Genomic DNA, 22,923 nt, shown 5'->3' with positions numbered 1-22,923 from the left:
CTCTGGCCAGGCTCTGAATTCTACGCCCTTCCTCAGCACTCTTCAATTACTCTCGACATGTAAGGAGGACCAGCGGATTGGGAGAAAAACAAGTAAATAAAAGGTGCTCAGAACAGGAATCTTGGACTCCCACCAAACTTCTGGCATGTCATTACTGACAGTCAGACATGCCGGGGACCAGACCGCATCTCGTCCCCTCGGCAGCTGTACACCCATCATGCTTTCAATACCTCAGTTTCCCCATCTGTCAAACAGGTATCCCGGCACCCCATGCAAATCTGGAGAGAGTGACCTCAGACTGTCTCTGTCTCAACACTTATTGATGTACAGAAAGTGTCCGGGGGGGGGGTGGTGGCAGTGTAGGACTGAAAGGATATCGTACAGCTGGGCTGACTGACTTATTCAAGGAGCTGGTTGGAGGCAGGACGCTAGCCCGAAGGACTCTGTGCTCTTTGGCTGCCCCTGTGTAAGATATGCCGCCCTCCTGTGGAAGGCTATGTTGACCTCGAAGGATAGAACAGCCATTTCAATGAACCTGAATCTGGGTCAGATAGGGGTATATAATTTAAAAGTTAAAATGATTTGATTTTCTTGACTCAAAGTAGAACGCTTCCCTCCCAGTAAAGGAGGTGTAGACAGACCCCCTTTTGGGTGTGTTAGCTAGATTGATTCTTTCTGACCACCAGCACTCTGGCCATGAAGGAATCACTGGCTTTTCCCTTTGGGCTGGTCATTAATCCCTCCAAAGTGCCTGGTTGGCTGGGGCCTTAAGGCCATTGCCTGAAATGAAAAGGAGGAAAATCCATACGCACAAGCCACATATACATGTGGAGATGGGTGAGCTTGTCTTAATGCATAAAACCATTCCAAATGGATAAGTACAGGATATCTGGAGCGAGTGTGTGCTCTTGTGGAGAGAAAGTGTGCCATGGAAATCATTTCTGTAGCCTATTCAACTACTCTGCGACTTCTCAGCTGTGTCTCCTGACCCACCCCCCAGCCAACCCACTGAAAGTGGTTTCTCTTCCTTGGGAATAAGATTAGATACTAAGGACCTTTCCTGCATTGCACACAGCCAACATTCTCCTCTGCTTTTTAGCAATCGGCAGAATCTCTGCAAAAACATTTTATCAAATGCTTCTTTTATTTGAGGCCAAATAATGGCCATCATGTTTCTTTCCCGAGCCTCTCTTCTCTGAATCCCTGGGACTTTTTAAATGGATTGATGGCTGCAGGTTTCTAGGACGGCCCCGGCTCCATGTGAGCTGCAGGAACGCGGGCTCACTCGTGCATCATGGGTTCCACACGCTGGCTGGGGGCTGAGTTCATGAAAACTAGCGGTTTTCCAACACAGCTCAGTATGGCTCAGCTTTCACCTGGGGTGCACAGCAGCTCCAAGGTATGATTTTGTCCGATCAAAGGCTTTCTCTGTGAAACATTTAAATGAATTCAAATATGAAAACCACAAACATGTCCTCTCAATTATCAGATGAGGGAACTGAGGCCTCGGGGGTAAAGAAGAATTAATAAAGTTCCAGAAGCTCTTACAGGCCCTGGATTTGGAATCAGGGATTCCATCACCGACTCTGTCATTTGCTAACAATGGGGCCCTGGATAAGACACTGGGTCTTGGCACCCTCTGTCCTCTAGAATGCAGGAATATTACTACTCGCTATAATGCAGTTGTTGTGATAAATTTAAGGAATATTAACTTTTTTAAAAAAACTATAATGCATATGCATATGTCCATTTATTTAGCTAGCAGATATCTGAGCTGGTGTTAAATGCCAAGTATTTAACTTGGCATCTCTTTGTGGAAGTCTCAAGGCTTCCCAAGTTTTTCATGTCCAATACGGAGCACACAGTCCTTTTTCCCAAACCTCCTAAGGTGTTCTAGCTCAGTGAATGGTACCAGCGTCCATCAAATTGTCTAACTAACATACCTAAAAAAAGTTCTTGAATCTCAACACCCAACTCTTCAACTCACAGAACCAGCGTAACATCAAACCCTAACTATTTCAGCATCTCTGCACGTTCCCTGTTTTTCCCACCTATACCATCATGCTAACCACGTCACGGTCTTCTCCTTCCTAGGCACCCTGGGATGGCCTCTCACTGGCTGACCTGCACTCACCCACTGATTTCTGCATCTCAGATGCTCTCCCCCACTCCCCTCTCCTGATCCGCCCAACCAGCTTGGCCACGTCAGCCTCCCCCTGCACGGATTCACTCCTTCTTCACACGCCTGATTAAAGTGTTGTAACTATTTGTATGGTCATACGATTCATGTCTGGCTTTCACATTCACTAGAAGCTCCACGGAGGCACAGCTCCCACTTTGCCCCTCACCCACTTTATGGCCCTGGGAGACTGACTTTCCTCCCCTAAAATTCACGACCACGAATTTTCTTAACCTCGAAAAGCTGGAAATAGTACCTGAAAAGTCACGTGAGCTTTGACAAGTTGTGGATTCTTTGGATATCCATATCTGTATCACACTTTACCTATATGTGCATGTATGAAAATCTACATACATATACCTATTTACACACACGTGTGTGTTATTTATTTAGACACACACACACACACACACTCAGGAATCAATACAGATATTCTGACTCTCCATTCTCCAGAAGCTTCTCTGTGTTATGGGGCATTACTCTATATTCTGGGTACCGTAGAGACAATACATCTTAGGACCACAAACTCAATGACATGATTCATGACTCCATTGAATAGACTGACTGAGTACCTCCTCCATGACGGCTACTACATGGGGCTCCAATCCCTCCCAAGTGAAAGAGTTGGGGGTCACTGACTATTCCCTCACAGTGGGTCCTAATTCCAGCTAGACCGTTTTCTTTCCTAGTCTTGGCTCGGGACCATTGACATAGTACTACTAGGTTCTCTACCTGAATTCTCCAGGTCCTTATAAGCTTCGGCCCAAGACTTGGCCATGTTGGCCAGCGTGTACTCCATGATCTGGATGTCGGTGATGGGGCAGTTGCATTGTGGGAATTCCTCCGCACACTGACATCTACACTGGCTGTTCTGACACACGTACTCCCCCTCACCATTGCACATGATGTAGCTCAAGGCCGACTGGACAAACTTCTCTTGCAGATACTGAGGGAAGATGATCTGAAGACCTGTTTGAGAATAGCAAGAGAGGGAAAAAAGAAAGGTTAAAGAAGGTGTTTCATTAACAGTTTTGAAAGGTGATGCATAGGAATCCGAAGCTGCTAGCCTTCTCCCGTGTACTGTAACCAAAACAGTTCTGGGTCTGCCTGGATCCAGACAGGGCCCCACTGGCGAGGCCTCTGGTTGCAATGCTCCTACTTAGACTTCTCCAAGTCATACCTTGGCCACCCCTGAAAGGCATACCGTTTTTTTTTTTTTTAAAGATTTTATTTATTTATTTGACAGAGAGAAAGAGAGAGAGAGATCACAAGCAGGTAGAGAGGCAGGCAGAGAGAGAGAGGGAGGGAAGCAGGCTCCCTGCTGAGCAGAGAGCCCAGTGCAGGGCTTGACCCCAGGACCTGAGATCATGACCTGAGCGAAAGGTAGAGGCTTAACCCACTGAGCCACCCAGGTGCCCCTGAAAGACATACTTTATTCTGCTACACTAGGACTGAGGCCAAAGCTGATTGTGGCCTACACCTTTTCCATTTGGGGACAAAACCCTTAGTGAAATCACACGATCATTGTTTATTTATTTATTTATTTTCTTATTTCCTTCAATCCTTTTGTGTTCCTTTCTTCAAATATTTATGAACTCTATTTATGAAGCACAGGTCCTGAGCTAGGCACTAGGTCTATAGAGATAAAAAAGACATGATCCTTGCCCTTGGGGAGTTTACAGTGTAATCAGCAGGGATAGACACGGACACACATCACCCTAACATTGCTTTATAGACCTGCAGCAGAGATGGCCGTAGGAGGCGACCGGACAGCAGAAGGCTACAAATAGCCTGGCTCGGATAGCAGGGAAGCCTTTATAGGGGAGACGGCCCTGGGGCTGCCTGAAAGGTAAATAAGAGATCCTCATGTAAAAAGAAGACCAGAAAGGGCCTTCTAAGGAAAGGAATAGCAAGAGTGGAGAGGTGTATGCCTGGGAGCTGCTGGAATGAATGTGGACGGGTGGGGGTGCCGTGCTGTAGGGGAACAGGTGCCAAAGGGCTCAGGGCAGTATCGTATGCTAAGGAATTTGGACTTCATCCTGTGGATAATGGGGAGACACTGGTAAATTTTAAGCATGAGAGAAATATAAGGAGTAATATTAGAGTATAAGAGTAATAGTAAGAATAAGAGTAACATAAGGACAGTGGTGTAATTTAGTAAGACCAGTGCATCATAAAAATAGCATCAGTCCAGGATGACATCAGGGAGGACTTTTTTTTTTTTTTTTCTTCTTTGCTCTAAACTCAAAGAGGCCAAGGCCCCCTGGAGGGGACAAGCCCAAGGCTAGACAAGCCCAAGGCTAGAGGAAGAACACTCTGAACCATACCCCATACTCTTTTCTCTACACCTGCCCAATCCAAGTCTTACCCTGACAGCGGAGGATGGAGAAGGGTTTCTCTGGGCGTGTGCACTACTCCCGTGCCCCTGTGATGGGAGCAGAGCAGACCATAGCCCAGGGCGTGGAGCTAGAAAGACAACTCTGGGCTAAATGAATTCCCAGAAGCACTTTCACCTAAGACATTTCTCTCTGCCTCATCTGGGGCTGCCGGCCGTTTCAGCCGCGAATGCGTATGCAGGTAACGGTTTAACGACCCACTGTGTGAAAAGTGACTGTTCTCTGGATTGCATGTTCTTCTCACTCATGCTTCAGGGACACCCCCTCGTCCTACTTGTCAGGGGTTTGCGGAATACGCTCAACATTTCTCTCCTTCCGCTTCACAGTTGTGTTTCTACAACCCCCCCCCCAAATTATTTTTTTAAAAAATGAAGCTGTCTTCATCAGGCTGCTAAAAAAGACTGTGTTCAGAAGAGCACTGTGGGAAAGAAGGTGGTACCTCCAGCACAAGCCTTAAGGCAGGGACCCAGGAGGCAGTTAAAAGCTGGGCACTGCTAGGCAGGGCCCTCTACGTACTCCTCACTCATCTCGGGCAAATCCCTCAAACCTCTTAAGGCTCTACTTCTTTCTTTTGTAAAAAGGAGATGCTTTTAGTACCTACATCAGAAGGTTGTTGAGAGGACTAAGTGAAGGAATCCCCAAAGACCGTCCAGAACAGCTCCTGGCGCATGGCAAGCAAATAATAAATGTTACCATTCGTATCTTTTAAAAGGATCTATTTATATTTGAGAGAGAAGAAGAGAACAGGGGGAGGGAGAGAGAGAATCCTCAAGAAGAGTGTCCGCTCCACGTGGAGCCCGACACGGGGCTCGATCCCAAGATCCTGAGATCATGACCTGAGCCGAAATCAGGAGTCAGGCACTTAATGAAATGAGTCGCCCAGATCCCCGAATTCATTCCTATGGGTGATGATGATGATGATGGTGGTGGTGGTGAAGAGGACAGTGATGATGAAATCCCTCCCGGGACTGATTTTTTTTTTTTTTTTTTTTTTTAAGGCGCCAACAGAACCTTCAGGTGAGGTGCACAATAGCTGTGGGTATTGAATCAGAAGAAGAAAATACTCAGCAGGGCATCTCAAGCTGTTTGCAGGACTTCACGAGACGCAGAGTTTAGAACTCCATGTCCTGTTGAAGATACGGTGGTGGGGGTACGCTATTCAGGAAGGCGGATCCGTATCGGTCCACATGGAAGGTATTCTAACGGACAGAAGGAGCGCTAGGGCTTGGATGCTGCGGGCTCCAAGACAGGGGTGAGCTGCACACCAGTGGGCAAGGGGTCCGCGTGAGGCTGAGCGACGGCTGGGGAGGGCTCACCGTGCAGGAGGGTGATGCAGGCACCACAGGATGGGGCCAAGCATATCGCGCAGCAGAGTCCCTTCCCAGCTAAGTCTCCGGTTCCTTCAGACTATGCATTATTGAGTCATTTTATCTGTATCGCGGTTTTCGCTTCCAAAGCAAAATTTATTTTTAGCTGATCCCAATCCCCTATAGGCATCTGAGTCTCTGGATTGGGGTTAAGTTTCTGTTGGAACTCTATAGACCCTCCTCTCAGTCCTATTTTTCTAGCTTGCTCATCATTTTCTTTCTCCCTTTTGTAGGGGATAAAATATTCTATTCTTGGTCCCAGCCCAAAAGGAATTTGGGGAGAGCATTTTTAGAAAATTGCGTCAAATCATTTCTCCGTTTGGCAAGGATACAAAAGGCAGTATTACCTACCCCATTTAATGCAACTGAACACAGATGAAGAAGTTTGGGGTTGGGGGGTTTCTGGGAGCAGCAGAAACACAAAACCGATTGCTCTTTAAAAATGGAAACGCAGATCATGCCGAGCTGTCTCTGAGGCAGAATCTCCTGGGCCATTTTGAAAGAGAATAATGAAGACGTAGCAATTAAAAAGCACTTTTCTGCAAAATGTCATTACTGTTTAAAGTTACATAACCATTTCTACGGCAGCGGAGGTTCACAGAGCAGTCACCGCCGGAGCGGTCTCCTGATGACCTGTGTCCAACAAAGAGGTCCATTGCTGACCTCCAAATTGGCGCCCGAGTCCTGCCGGCTTCAATGGGAGTCATAAATAACTTGGAGGGGGACTTGGCCTGTGGAGCCACTGTTTGAAAGATATACAGCTGCCGGCTGGGGTGGAATATTCTGGCCCTACAGTTCCCAAAGACACATGGGGGGGCGGGGTGGGAGGAAGGGAGAGACAGTGAGAGAGAGAGAGAGAGGCCACCATTATTGCCGAGCATATAAATTTTGCCTCAAAAGACCCAGAAGGCAATAGCTGAGAGTTTCACTTGAACACCAAGTCACTCGTGCTGAACATATGGGATATCTCCCCCTAATCTCATTATATTTAAAAAAAAAAAAATCTTGTTATACTTTAAATTGGAATGTTTCACTGTTCTGCGGAGTGAGTGGGCACGTAGATGTGGGAACAACCACGTCATCTTCGTACTCTTCTCCTTGCCCCAGCTCCCGTAGTCTTCCTCCTACCTCACCTTCAACACAGACATCTCACAATCCCTTCCTATATTTTACGTACAGTCTTTGTGTGCAGAACCATGATTTCTCCCCTCTGTCGCACGGGAGGCTATCTCTATCCCCTTCTTCTTTCCCTCCCTCCGCCCCTCCTCAAGGGAGGCTCTGGTCCTGCCATCCAGACCTTCCCAGATCACCCAAATTAAAACGCTTCTTTTATTTTCGTCATAGGATTAGTTCCTGGTGGAAGTGATCTTATTAATTTGTTTTCCTATTTTTTTTTTCACCTCCCTCATTAGCGAGTGGGCTTCAGGGGGACAGGGGCCTTGTCTGTTCCCCTCACACTCTCCCTCAGAGTATAAATTAAAGCCAAGCCAGTAGAGGCTCCAGACACTCGCTTGTTGGATTTTCACTCAACAGCTATTCTCTTTCTCACTCTGACTGGAAAAAAAGAAAAGAAAAGGGGGGAAAAAAAAAGTGGTGCCTAGGCACTTGGAGGATGTTGGAATTGGCCCAAAGCTGGCCTGAAGTCCCACCACCCAAGTAACGGACTCAGGCCTCACATCCAGGAATGGTGACTGGATGATGGAACACGTGAGGGCTCTTGTGGCTCAGGGGCGAGAAAGAGCAGGACCGGAGACACCTCCTGCCTCCGTGTCCCCATGGTGGCTCCAATGTAGAGCAGCCTCGGCAGATGTCTTAGCCTCTTGGAAGTCCAGGCTCCCTGCCTGTGAGGTTCAAACCCCGGGACGGCTGTGAGGCATATACGAGGGGGAGGGGCATCAACAGCATTCAGCAAGAAGCTGGCTGCTATGGCCGAACATTTGTGTCCTATGTCAACGGAAGCCCGAGCCCCCAGAGCGATGGCGTCAAGAGGCAGGACCTCGGCAGGGGAGGAGGTTTACATCAGGTCACAAAGGTGGGCCTCTGCGACAGGATTAATGATCCTTTAAGAAGAGTAAGAGACGGGAAAGCCTCTCTCTCGCCCTCTCCCTCCACGGACACACACGGAGGAGAGGCCACGTGTGCACACAATGAGAACACAGCTGTCCGCCAGCCGGGAGTGTGCCTTCACCAGACCCCGAATTTGCTGGCATCATGATCTCAGAGCCTCCCGAACTGGAAAAGGAAGGTCCCTCGTTCAAATCACGCAGTCTATGGTATTTTGCCACGGCAGCCCACGCAGACGAAGAGAAGAGCATAAGTAAGTGTTCAATAAACACTAGGATTCCTCATGTATGCCACATCAGAACATAATCCATTCTCTAAACCGAACTTGAGTCCTTCTTGGAAACATCCCCCTGAGTAGCCCCACTTGGGCCGGTAGGAAACCTGCAGAGGGTGCCTGCCTATGAGTTGTTACAGGTCTCTGTGATTTACCATTCCACTGTTACTACATCAGGGTATCTTCCCCTTCTCTTTTATCTTTCCTTTTCTTCTCTCCTTCTCGGTCCTTCCGAGTGCCCGGCACCGTGCTATGGACACCTGGGGGAATGTGGCAGCCAGGCCCAGTGTCTGCCCTCACGGATCTCCGGGCGTAGTAAGAAGGTGTGTAAACAGAAGCCAATGTTCTACCAGAAGCACGAAGTCGCTCGGAGAGTGCAGAAGAAGAACACCTACCCCAGACTAGAATAGGGACGGTCATAGACGCTCTCCCAGAGGAAGTGGCATTTAGGCTGAGACCTGATGGATTCATGGGAATTAGGTGATGGAGGTCATCAGGAAGAGCAGTTTAGAAAGTGGGAACAGCACATCCCAAAGATTCAGGCAATAGAACTCTTTCCAGCTAAGGACCAACCTGACCATCACCTTCTTTTCTTGATTAAGGTTCATCTTTTTTTGTTTGTGTGTTTGCTTCCAGGTTCCCTAGAGAAGAGATAAAAGCATTCTGGCGCCTCAGAGAAGATCAAGTCTCAGAAGGGAAGAATGACAGAAGGCAGAGATCTACCTAAGGAACCTGTTCTAAGGAACACCATTGCTTGCAGTAGCAGAGGTCGAGGATCCTTCTCCCTTACAAAGGGTATAAGCTGGGATTCAGAAAAAGAAACGAGGACTCACTGCACTGTTGAGTTTCAACCACTGGGGAGCACTAGAGTAACAGAAGAACTTTCTGGGGACCCCTACACTGAATTTCTTGATACCTGTTCAAGGACACGATGTTGCTGTCTGAACCTGGCACCTGGTCCAGGGGACCGCTCGGTGAGTGAGGGAGAGAGGAAACCGATCAACCAAGCTGAAGGTGCCTCTAAGATTTGGGGGTTGCAGTCCAACCTTCATCTCTGACCCTGATCCTGCTCTTTTGTGTGAGGAACTCTTAGCTTCTTTCAACAAGTAGTACATGGCGGGTTGTTGGAGGAAATGCTTCACGTTCTAAGGACACAGAGGAGCTACTTGGAGATTCAAAACTAAAGCATAGAATCCAAGTACAAGAGACAAAGGACTGCACTGATGATTAAAACAAAAAGCAGCATTACACCTGGAACCTAGCAGGTGTTTAATAAATATATTTTAAATATGGAATAGGGGCGGGCGCCTGGGTGGCTGAGTCAGTGAAGTGTCTGACTCTTGGCTTTGACTCAGGTCGTGATCTCAGGGTTGTGATATCGAGCTCCACACTCAGTGGAGTCTGTTTCTCTCCTCCTCGCTCCCTCTACCCATTTGCCCACTTGCCCTGGCTCTAAAATAAATACATAAAATCTTAAAAAAATAAATACTGAGGCGTGCCTGGGTGGCTCAGTCAGTAAGCATCTACCTTCAGCTCGGGTCCTGGGATGGAGCCCCATGTCCAGCTTTCTTCTCGGCGAGGAGTTTGCTTCTCCCCCTCCCTCTCCCTCTGTCCCTGCACCACCCCCAACTCATGCTCACTGTCGCAGATGAATAAATAAAATCTTTTAAAAAAATAAATAAATATTGAATCAACCAGTGACATATGACAAAGATGAAAGAAAATAAACCTGAAGACAATAATTATGGAAGACTTCGTGATGTGTGTGGGATGTGGGTGGATCTTGAAACAGGAGCATGGTTTATAGTAGATAAAGAAGAGGAGCCGCAGTTTCCCCACCAAGGGCCGACCATGAGCAAAGACGGGTCAGTGTCTGAACACCCTGGATCGGTTAAGGTCTTGTTTAAGGCAAGAACCATGTATCTTTCTGTTCTGTTTGTTTACTTGTTTTTTTGGATGAACTTTATTTTACTCTATATCATAATTCCTTAAAATCATAGTAGTTTCGATGGATGTCCTCTTTTCTGACCTATTTCTTTGCCCATTAAATGCCCAATTTCTTTTAGGGTGAAGAGAAAGAGAGGGGAAATACAGATTCTATTTTGGTTGGGTAGAAATATTGTTTTATCCTGTTCTTGCATCAGAATGTGACCCCCTGCAGATACCTCTGAGCCCCAGAGGAGTCCCAGCTGTTGCCTTGTACCTGCTAAGTTCTGCTTGTCAAATTCTGTCCATTTCTGAAAAGCACAAGGTGGGGAGAACAACAAGGACTAAACCTTTTGCAGAAAGCCAGCCCGATCCCCTTCCTTGTGAAAGCCCAGGGATCTCAGACTGGCAGATAAAGGACTTTATGGCTCCAACAGCCATTCTGAACTCCAGTGTAATGAAGGCATGCAGGTCAATTACCCATCTGTTTGTGTTTCTATTGCTGTGAATTACAGTATCCATCGCTGACAGCTCATTGGAGTGGAATGAAAATAAGACGATAATTCACCCGGTGAAACCGTGCAGAAAGGGCGAAAAGGCTATGATCTCATTCAGAAGTTCAGCCCTGTCTCCGTGATGGGTCATTTGCACTCGGGGGAAATGAAGAAAGGCAGCTACCTAGGGGGAAAGTGGGTGGGTTCTGGCGCCCCCTTCTGGGTAGAGTAACCTTCTGTGTTCCCAAGGATCCTCCTGTCTTTGGGACCTTAAGCAATAGACTTGGAACCTTTAGATGAAAGATTCAAGTAAATGAAATTCAGCACAATAAAACAAAAACCTCTTTAATATCAGGGGTTCTGAGGGATGAAACAGGTTGCCCCCGTAGGTAGAAGACTGCTCATCACTGGAAGTGTACAGGCAGAATTTAAAGAACCCAAGGCTCAAAAGGGCATGAGGTTAACATTAACTTATCTTCGGTCCCCATCCCAGCAGTGTCCTCCCTTCAAAAAGTATACACGCCTCCAGCCTCTGCACGCAGATGGGTTCACATGACACATTTTGGCCAATGAAATGTGAGCACAAGGAATGGGTACATCTTCCCAAACAGAGCTAGAAGAACAGACACATGGGTTCATCCATTCGTCTATCCCATCACCACGAAAATGGCCATATCCCATCGGAAGGGAAGAGTCACCGCTGACTTGTGACCGTGATGCAGCGTAAGGAAGAAAGGAGCGTTCACTTCTGCCAACCACTGAGAGTCTGGGATGGTTCGTTAGCACAGCATAACCTCGCCTATATGGGATTTGGCAAACTCCGGCCCAGGGGCCAAATTGACCTGCAGCTTATTTTTGTAATTAATTTTATTGGAGCACAGCCACACAGATTTGTTTCAGGACTATCGCCGCCTTCACATTACAGTGGAAGAGCTGAGTGGTTGCAACAGAGACTGCGTGCGGCCCACAGAGCCTAAAACATTGACCATCTGGCTCTTCACAGAGCAAGTTTGCCAGCTCCTGGACTAGCTGGCCATTAAGATTCGCTCAACCTTGGTTTTCTGTGCGTCTACTCAGTGCTGCTGTTCGTTCACTGATTAAGCAAAGATGGATTTGGCCTCATCGGTGATGCACCAGGTTATCTTCTAGACCCTGCAGGAAGGGCAAGGAACTAGAAGCAAAATCCCTGCTTTCCTGAGACTTTCTGCCTAGTTGAGGAGAAGGGCAATGAAGGGTCTACATAAACACAGATGAATGCTGACAAAAGGGTCGGGGGCAGGGAGAATTCTGCATGACAATTTTAACTTCCTTTTTTTTTCTTTCTTTTTAAAAAAGATTTTATTTATTTATTTGACAGAGAGCAAGAGAGCACAAGCAGGGGGAGTCGCAGGCAGAAAGAGAGGGAGAAGTAGGCTCCCAGCTGAGCACAGAGCCCGATGTGGGTCTTGATCCCGGGATCAAGGCCTGAGCCAAAGGCACATGCTTAACCGACTGAGCCACTCAGGCGCCCACAATTTTAACTTTCAAAAAGAGAGTATGGTCAAAACTATGATACGAGGGCCAACATACTTTTAAAATTCAATTTCTTAAAATTTCAGCATGAAGATACTCTCACAGAGGGTATAAGAAGAGGTTGATTAATATAATTAAAAGCCTCTTCACAGAAGTCATGATAAAAATCAACTGTGACATCTACAAAACTATGCTACCCGATCCCTCGATCAGCTGATGTCTCCAAACCTTCTCTATTTCCCTCTCCTTGGCACGTCCTGCCACATCAGTGCCACTGCCCCACAAAGGCAGAAAGTTCTCTCCTATTCAAATTTATGCCTCCAGCTCTTATTAACAGTAGGACATTGGGAAGCTAGCATCAAGAGGCTTAACGTCTCTGCTTCTGCTTCCTCATTAAAGCTTCCATGATCGGGTCCATATAAAAATCAAATAAAACGTTTTGTATCCTAACTCTGGTGGTATCTTCGTCACATGACCGGAAATTCCAACTTCACAGAACTCTTCACCTCCAGAGGTTGAACTTTTCTGTATGTAACTGACACCTCCATGAACTAGAAAACAAAGTAGATCAGGTAACGCGTGGGAATAGTTGTTGGACTAATGTCTTTTCTTGTCCTCACTCTGTCTTCTATCGCTTTCCCCAGAGGACTTTGGTGATCTCAGGCATCCCCTCCACTGGCAACCAAGAGCTCCTTGCACACAACTCAAATTCTAACAGGACACCCATCACACCACGTTACGTGTCTTTATGTTCACGTTCCACCTGGTCTGCGATCTCCTTGAATGCCAGAGGCAGTGCCTCGGTTCATGTTCCCTTTCCCTGTCAGCTAGCAGAGTAGCGGGTTTGCAGGAAATAGGTTTGAATGAAGGCGAATTGAGACAGAACATGTTTCAGAGAGGACTGTGGTTCTCTGCTCTGTGCCTCGCATGTCCCACCTCTCTACAGCCGTCTTTCCTGAGTAGGACTTGTATCATCTTTCCCAACATCATAGCTTGAAATCTAAAACGATTTCAACTTTGACTCAATAGTGAAAGGAACAGGTGCTCAGAAACATCTGAGAAACAAACAAACAAACAAACAGAACCAAAAAACACCCTAAGAGAATAATGATGCTAAAGATCCTGACTATTAATTTTAGCACACATTCTGTTTTGGATCCACTGCTACACATTATGACTCTTAAGACCTGTAACTGTTTCTTGTATTTTTTTGCCATCTTTGCAAGATATCAAGCACAGAGTTAGCTCATGACAGGTATGCAAAAATAGAGCTGCACTATCCAGCAATTGTCGTAAAGTCCATTCACTCACCAGTTTTTTTGAAACAGGTGCTGAACTTAATGCCAGAGATAGAGAAACTGAGTAAAACACAGTTTCCTGGTCTCACAGAGCTCCAGTTGGGAGAGAACAAGATTCATAAATATAAAATTACAACAAAATAACACACATAAATATACACCAGTTTCAGTAGAAGAAGAAGAAAAAAAGAACTCTGTACTTTCATAAAAGTAAAGGAGTCTGGGGGGTGCCTGGGTGGCTCAGTGGTTAAGCATCTGCCTTCAGCTCAGGTCCTGATCCCAAAGTCCTGGGATTGAGCCCCGTGTTGGGCTCCCTACTCAGTGGAAAGCCTTCTTCTCCCTCTCCCACTCTCCCTGCTTGTTATCCCTCTCTCACTGTGTCTCTCTCTGTCAAATAAATAAAATCTTTAAAAAAAAAAAAAGAGTAAAGGAGTCTGAAAAATTTATTTAGGGCAGGGTTGAACCCAAATGGCATGAACAGTCCAGCATTTGCCAAGTTATGTGCAAATGTAACCAAGACCAAATACATTCAGGAAACTCTGTATTTAATCTACCTCTTGAGACTTGTAATACACAGCATAGTTAAGGCACTGAGAAGTCCTGTAGTAAATAAGTGTGGTTTATGCTGTTTAATCCGATGTTTCAGTATTATTGAGCTTTTGTTAAGTTACTTTGTGGTAACAAATATTCTCAGAATCACAGCGGCTTATAATCACAAAGGTTTACTTCTTTCTCATGTTTTATGTTGGCTGAGCTTTGGCTCTATCCCGATGTCTTCTTCGTTTTTGTTTTTGTTTTTTTTTTCCTTCCAAATTTTTATTTGAATTCTACTTAGTTTACCTATAGTGTAGTACTGGTTGCAGGAGTAGAATTTAGTGATTCATTATTTACATACAACACCCAGTGCTCATCACAATAAGTGCCCTCCTTAATGCCCATCACCCGTCTAGCCAACCCCCACCCACCTCCTTCCAACAACCCAGTTTGTTCTCTATAGTTAAGAATCTCCTATGGTCTATTTCTTTCTCTCTCCTTCTCTTTATTTCCCCCTTGCCACACGTTCATCTATTTTGTTTCCCAAATTCTACATATGAGTAAAATCATGATATCTGTCTTTCTCTAACTGACTTCTTTCATTCAGCACTATACTCTCTAGCTCCATCCATGTTATTCAAAATGGCAAGATTTCATTCCTTTTGATGGCTGAGTAATATTCCATTGTGTATATGGATGACATCTCTTTTATTCATTCATCAGTCGATGGGCACTTGAGCTCTTTCCGTAGTTTGGGTATTGTTAATAATGTCGCTATAAACATTGGGGTGCATGTATCTTCAAATCTGTAGTTTTGCCTCCTCTATAATACTTACTTAGTGCAATTGCTAGGTCATAGAGTACCTCTATTTTTAACCTTTTGAGGAACCTCCATACTGTTTTCCAGAGTGGCTGCACCAGTTTTCATTCCCACCCATAGTGTAAGAGTATTTCCCCCTTCTTTCCATCCTCACCAATATCTGTTGTTTCCTGTGTTAATTTTAGCCCTTCTGACTGGTGTGAGGTGGTATCTCATCATGGTTTTGATTTGTGTTTCCTCTAGACTCAAAGGGGCAGCTTTGTTAAGGCATATATCATTATCATGATGGAAGGAAAAGGGCAAAAGCCATGCCAGACATTGTCTCCTCATGTGGCTGCTAAGACTGAGCACGAGATATATTCTCCTATGTTCTATTGGCAAAAACAAACCATGTGGCCAAGTCCAATGCCATCTTGCTGAGAGGTATACATCTCCCACAGGGAGATGCCATGTTAGTCACATGGCAGTGCATTTTTATGTATAATCAGCACTATTCATGAAAGTCAAACAGTGGAGACAGTCTACATGTTCATTAACCCATGAATGGGCAAACAAAATGTGGTATATCTATGCAATCAAATATTAATTCAGCCATAAAAGAACAAAGTACTGATACATGCTACAATATGGATGAACCTCGAAAACATTTTGCTAAATAAAAAGAAGCCAGACACCAAAAAAACCACATATTGTGTTACTCTATTTATATGAAATATCCAGGAAAGGCAAATCCATAGAGACAGAAAGCAGACTGGTTGCCTGCCACTGAAAGGAAGGGGGCGGATGGTGAGGAATGATTGCTTAATGGATACAGAATTTTTATTTGCTAAGAAAGTTCTGGAACTAGCCAGTAGTGACCATAGCCCAGTATTGTGAGTCTACTTCGTGCCACTAATAAATGGTGCACTTTAAAATGGTTATGATGTTGAACTTTATGTAATACATATTACCCCAATAAAAAAACTGAGATTCTAAATAAATCAATTTGACAGTTCAAATTCCTTTAAAATCAGTAAATATTTATTGAGCACCTACTATGAGCTAAACACTGAATTAAAGAGAAGTGAATAATGAATGCATTAAAAAGGGTATGGTTTCTGTTCTCAGGGATGTGAATTATAAGTTAGTAGTGGTATGTCTGATTGTGTACATAAGACAAGGTAGACTGTATCTGGAAAATAGCAATAATGATAAAAGAGAGGCTAATTCTGAGTAAGATGCATTGTGACAAAAAATGATTTAATAAGCTTAAAAAATAAGCAGATACCTTATCTATGTGGATTCTATGCATTAATTTTCATGGGTGGTTTATTTAGTTTTAGGGCATCATGACGCTTGGTTTCTGCCCTGCCAATGAGACCAACATGGAATTAATAGGACACGGCTATTGACAAAGACCATCTCACCACACTGACTATTTATCAGTCAGCATTTCCCTGCTGTGTCCTCAGCCACGAGTCTATTTGAAAGGTACAGACGCCACATGCTAAGAGATGAGTCCTGATATCTTCTCTCAATACCAGCTTCGATCCTGTCAGAATTTCCACCTCTTTCTGTTCAAGTGTGAGGCTACAGTTACAAAGATTCCAGATGTCCCCAGGTCAGAGATTGCATTGGTATATATACTGCAAGGCATCAGTAATCTCTGGTCCAGGAGTATTTGATCTTTCCTGGTTCTGGCTCTTTTTGAGTACATGAGAATAGCTACAGAAATGGCATACCAACAAAGGTATACAAGTTATCAAGTAACGAGGAAAATCATAGACTTTTGTAAGTGAAGAGCAGAGCCTGTAAGCACATAGAAAAGGCTATGGGACTATTTGTTCTAATAGAAATCATGATTCTGATTTATAGGTTTCAGGTTGAGGACAATATGTTTTAAGAGCACTGACATTGAGTGGGTCTGGGTTCAAATCCCTGCTTTGCCACCCACAAGATGGTTCCTTAACTTCAGCCAGCCTCAATTTCCAACTGGAAAATGGGTCTTTGTTAAGGTTTACATGAGATATTGATATAAAGAAATGGAGTTTTTCACCTGGCACATGAGAATTAAGGCGTGCATCGTAAGTGCAATGATTATTTTATATCGGACCAATTGGTATTTAAGTCAGGTGCTTTCTGCACATTTCTACAACTACATGTAGAGCAACGGCTCTGCAGCAAAGGCGTTTTTATTCCTGTTTTGCCGATCAGAAGACCTAGAGAAGCTCAGAGAATTAACAAGTCCAAGGTCTCATCACTACCAAGTCTGCCCTCTGGATTTTCCCCCGTCTATTTGTGTTCCAGTTGAGTCTTTAATTGATATCTTCAATCCACTTCTTTTTTTTTTTTAAAGATTTTATTTATTTATTTGACAGACAGAGATCACAAGCAGGCAGAGAGGCAGAGAGAGAGAGAGAGAGAGAGGGGGAAGCAGGCTCCCTGCCGAGCAGAGAGCCCAATGCGGGGCTTGATCCCAGGACCCTGAGATCATAACCTGAGCTGCAGGCAGAGGCTTAACCCACTGAGCCACCCAGGCGCCCCTTCAATCCACTTCTTAAGAGGAACGCCGGTTCTCCCCACAAGGCTGAGAAGACCGCTTCTTAGCGCACGAAGGAAAGCCAGTATTTGGATGCAGCCAACTGGGTGGAAGACGACACTCCCTCGGTCACAGAGACACTGCTCTTCTAGTCAGCAGGCCTTACAGACGGAGCCACGGGAAGGCAGAAACACCCGTGCCTATCAGTGCCGCCCAGGCCCTGATAATCAGACAAGAAAGGCCCTAATCACAAGCCACCACCTGGGCTAATTCTGCCGAGGACTCACCCCAGAGCTGCTGACTAGAGCAGGCACTGGCCATAATCCCTCTGCGTTCCACCCTGGGGTCCCAAGGACACATGGAGTGATGGGGGACAGGAGGGCGGGCAAAGGGGCCTTTATGAAAAACGGACCTAATCACATCCTGCCCCCTCTCTTCTATTATTGGAGTTGGGCAGGGCTTATTCCCATTCTCCTCACACCTAGGAATGTGTTGTGCTGCCTCCGAGCTCCCTAGAGAAGTAAAGAAGCCTTGGAGCCCAGGAGACAAGGAACGAAAAGCCAGGAGAACGTTGGGAAAGTGATTTTATCTCTCTGAGTCTTGATTTCTCCATCTGTATAATGGGGAGCATGATGCCTACTGCTCAGTTGGTGGGAAGGCTGAATCAGCTAATGGGTATAAGCACAATGCTTAAGAGGGAGTAGCAGCTCGAAAACACATCCCATTAAACATGTCTTCACTCTGTTCCTCGTTTGTACTACTTGTCATGGGATGAGTTTGGAAATAACCCTCTTCACTCCTTCACTGATGCCCAGCTACCGAGGAAAGGGGTGGTACACTCTTCTCTTCCTCAGCCCCTCCTCCTGCTTACCCTGCCCTCCCTCCTTGACTCTCTTCCACTCTTCCTCCTCCCTCAATTCCCTTTCCCTCTTCCTCTTCTACTCCTCCCTCCTCTCCTCTGCCCTCCTTGTTCCTCTCTCTCCTCTTCTCTAAGTATCCCCCCTTCTTTCAATCATAAGAAAACACCGAATCATAAGAAAACACCGACCTGATCAAATACGTACAGAGTTCCTATGTCCATAGCACTGCCGAAGAGAACAAAAAGCAGAGCTGGCAAGGCAAAAATCCCTTCTCTAGAGAAGCCTATCATCTAATCTAATGGAGGAGATAAAACCCAAACCCAGACGAATATGTGGTAAGGTGAATAAAAACAAATAAATCACGCCACAGAAGAGGTCTTAAAAGAGGCTCTTCGGAGGAGGTGGCATTTGGAAGATTAAGGGGCATAACTCTTGCCTTAAAGATGTAACATCCGCTAGAAAAGGTGCACGCACTTTTGAAGAAATGCTGTCCCGTGCACATTAGCGCAGCGGCTGGCCTATGGTGGGCCCTCAGGAAATGGTCATTAGGCAGAACCGAATCCAGTATGACGTGCAAGGAGAAGTGTACAAGGTCAGAGAGAGCTGAGCTCATTAGAAGCTGATCTGTTCATTTTTCATGCCTTTCTTCAGAAATTCATTTAACAAATGTCCTCCGACTACTGTTTATGCATCAAGTTCTCTAGAGACAGACTGGTGGTCCCTACCAGCGAAGACCTGGTTCTTGAACTGGGGAGTCGCATTCGTAATAGGCTGATTATACTCTGGTGTGACAGGTCCTAGGGACGACGATGGGCAGGATGCCTGACAACCCGGACAGAGGGCGTAAGAGAAGCTTTCCGGGAGAGGTACAAGTCCAGGAATTGGGAGAGACAATGTGTACAAGTGCAAAATCATAAAAAAAAAAAAAGATTAATGAAATATAAATATTCTACAGGCCCGGAGTGAAGATAGCAGTGTGTGTTGAATGATGGAATAAGACAAAGACAAGAAGACAGGCAAATGTTGCAATACGTTGCCGGAGTACCGGAGTGAGAGGAGATAGCCTAGCCTGGGAGGAGCTGAGGTTTCAAGCAGACACACACGAAGAAAGAAGGTAGAAGAGGAGCGGGGAGGAGAAAATGACCTGAGACCAAGTAAAATATACCATTTGATTGTCGGGGTATGGGGAGAAGACTCTCAAAGCACAACAGGCTCAGGTGGTCCCATCTAGAAGCAGAGACAAGACGATGCCTGGGTATCTTGTTCCTTCTTCCATAGCCCTCCCTGCCTACCCTCTCGTCTTTTAAAGAGCCTCCCCTCCCTCCTGTCCATCTTTCTGCTTTGGAAACTGAGACGAGGCTAGTGACCTCGCTCCTGTTTCATTAAGAAAAGCATCACATGCCAGTGAGTCTAAGGTGTCGTTCATTGTAAGACATACCACGGTTTGATGGACATGAAGAAAAAATACCCTGCCAGTTAAACTATGACACACCATCAGTTATAGGGAACATTCTAATTTCAGAGACATTAAAATGTGAAAAATCATGCAACTGCTATCTGCAAAAAGTAATTAGAAGTACATGAAAGTGTTCCCCAACATCCTATCTGGGATGCACCCAAAAACTCTCCTTTCCCTCTCTTCCCTGGGGGATAAGCTGCCAGGTGCTCTTTTCTGAGGTATATAATCCCAGCCATACACAAGACCCTACTCATTCTTGCCTGCTTTACTATGACCCTAAAAGAATCCCTCCTGCTCAGAGAATCAATGTTTTCCTTTCTGAGGATCCCATCAGCATATATTAGTTTTGTGGCTTCTATGTTAAAAAAAAAAAAAAAAAAAAAAAGAAGAAAACTCACGGACTCACCATCGCCTTCTGCTGTGGTGACATTTGTTGCATTGTTCCTCTGTTGTCTCTACATCCCCTTCACTTCCTCTCTTCCCATTCTCTCCTGAACTCACTCTACTCAGGCTTTCACTACCATAATTCCATTGGAAGATCCCTGCCAAGTTCACCAAAACCCCCGAGCTGCTTAATCCATGACTCGGTTCTCAGTCCCCATCTTAATCATCCCACCCAGCACCACTGGACACATGTGACCACTATCTCCTATTTGAGGAACGCTCTTTACTTGGCTTCCAGGATACCATGCTCTCATCACTTCCCAGCCACCTTCCCAGCCACTTCTTAGCTTCTTTTTCTTGTTCCTCATTATCATCCCATTATCCCAACACTTCAATATAAAATTCCCCGTGGCTCAGGAACTGAATTTTCTCTTTTGGTTTTTATTACCCTCTTCTCCAAGGTCCTCTCACCCAATCTCACATCCTTAAATAACATCTCTATGTGAATTTATATTTCTACTTCTCTCCCCAACCCCGACTTTCCAAATGCCCACTCAGCATCCGCATTTGTATCTCTAATAGACTTCCCAAACTTGATTCACCCTACTCTTCGTGTCTCATCAAAGGTGACCTCTCCCACAGGCTTCACCGTATTGGTAGAGGGATTCCATTACTGCAGTTGCTCAGGCCAAACTTTGGGATCATACTTTGCTTCTCTCTTTCTCTCCCAAGGCTTTCTCAGTCCACCACCAAATAATGTCAGCACTACTTAAAAATGTACCTGCGATGCAATCACTTCTCAAAACCCGCATCACAGTTATTGTGGTCCCAGCCACCATTTTGTCTCACCGTGGTATGATAGCCCCTGAACTGGGTTCCTTTTTTGTGTTCTTGCCCTGTCTAGTCTTTCCACACAGCAGTCATAGTGACTCATTTAAAATGTAAGTCAGGTCAGGTTACTCCACTGCCTGAATTTGCAACAGCTTCTCATTTCATCCAGAGTTAAGTCTAAAGTCTTTTTTCCATGGTCTACAAATTTCTACATGACCTGTTCCTTCACCATCTCTTTGATTGTAAAGAAAATATATTTCTTTGTTTACTTGTTTATCACCCACACACTAAATATAAACTCCAAAAGGATGGAGACTTAGCTTATTCATGGCTATATATCTAGCTCTTAAAACAATATCTGACATGGAATTGATATTCAATAAATATTGCTAAATGAATGAATGTATGAATGAATAAATTTATGGACCATCCTAGATTTCAGCAATATATTCTCTCTGCATCCCTTTCCACATCAAAGAGCTACTAAGGCAGAGCTCTTGCTCTCTGTATACCTCACCAGATGGATGCTAGATTAAATTACATGACAATGTCGGCAAAACGCTCAATGGGCTTCTTGGAGAGAGAAGTATAAAAATAAGAAGTTATCATTATGCCATTAGCGTTATTACTACCAGTTTAGCTGTTGCTGTTTTGACTACTAATAGCTTGTGATCATTTCTATGATCCTGTCGTTCTCATTCCTTGTGTCCTCCAATCCTCTTTCCTTCTACCTTTGCCCTGTTTCACCAACAGCGGAGGAAACACCACGAGGTGAATGGCATTAGAGCGCCATTCACATCACCCTCGATCCACCAAAATAAACCTCCCTTCCCAGAGTCCTTCAGAGGAATTAGGAGAGGAAACAGGAAGACAGGACACCAACATTTTGAGAAGGAGAAGCTCTGAAGGCAGAGTGTAAGGGTTAAATGTCAAGCTCAATCACTCACTGAGTGACCTCTCTCACCCGTGTCCTCACCTACAAAGTAGGGACGTTCATTTACGCCTTCCTCGGAGGAACGGTGTGAGGCTTAAAAAGGTAATAAATGTAATTCTATGATACAATTAAATATAAGTTAAGATAAATAAAAACCGACAAATGAATACAAATACAATACAAATAAATTCGCACAGTCCCCAGGACCTAAGGCAGCGCTAGATAAATATTACCATTATTATTTCTGACTCCTCTGCCCTCAGTCTGTGCAGCTGTTTTCTAGCTGGGCTGGACCACCTCCTGCTCTTTTATGTCTCTGCCTTATTCATTTCTTCTCCTTGCAGAGGATGTCAAGATGGGGCACATTATTAAATAAATGTTTAATAGATGCATATTATATACACAGAAATGCATACATATAAATCATGTGTGTACAGCATTATGAATTTTCACAAAGTAAACACATCCATGTGCTGCCATCCAGATCAAGAAATGGAACATTTTAAAGGCCTCCAGAAATCTCTCCCGTCTCCTGTGAGTTTCTTATTTTTCTTCCCCAAGGGTTAATGCCCTCTGAGTTTCTAAAACAATGCATTTGTTTTTACTGTTTTGACCCACATAGAAATGGAATCGTCACAGCATGTAAGCTTTTGTGTCTGGTTTCTTTTACTCAATGTTATGTTCATGAGATACTTCTATGTTGTTGCATAGAAAAATAGTTTGTTTTTTCCCATTTCTGTGTTGTAGCTTATCATATGAACGTACAACAATTGATTCATCCATTTTCTTGTTGATGGACAACTGGGGCTCTTTCCATTTGGAGGCTATTTTGAATAAAGCTGCTATGAACATTCACCCCTTTGGTGAACAGAGGTCCCATTTCTGTCGGGCACATTCCCAAGAACTGTAATTTCTGGGTCAAAAGACAAGGACATATTGAGGCAAAAAGAGTTTTCCAAAGTGATCGTACTTAATCTCCCACAAGCAATGCATGTTAAATTTCCACCTTTCCACACCGTCACTCCTTGATATTGTCATTGCTTTTCATTTGAAGCAGACTGATAGCTGTGTCA

General features: G+C 44.9%; 1 protein-coding gene across 2 annotated transcripts in view; it reads right to left on the bottom strand.

Annotated features, from left to right (window-relative positions):
- The window catches only part of BRINP1 (BMP/retinoic acid inducible neural specific 1), a 171,107-nt gene that overhangs the window by 26,670 nt on the left and 121,514 nt on the right, over positions 1–22,923 (bottom strand). For both annotated transcript variants that reach the window (XM_044265033.1, XM_044265032.1), the window contains one exon: positions 2,912–3,148. In XM_044265033.1, the coding sequence (XP_044120968.1) occupies positions 2,912–3,148 (237 nt within the window). The remainder of the gene's footprint in view (positions 1–2,911; positions 3,149–22,923) is intronic.

The sequence above is a fragment of the Neovison vison genome, chromosome 9, assembly GCF_020171115.1.
Source record: "Neovison vison isolate M4711 chromosome 9, ASM_NN_V1, whole genome shotgun sequence".
Lineage (NCBI taxonomy): Eukaryota > Metazoa > Chordata > Mammalia > Carnivora > Mustelidae > Neogale > Neogale vison.
This window is presented reverse-complemented; position numbering and strand designations above follow the sequence as displayed.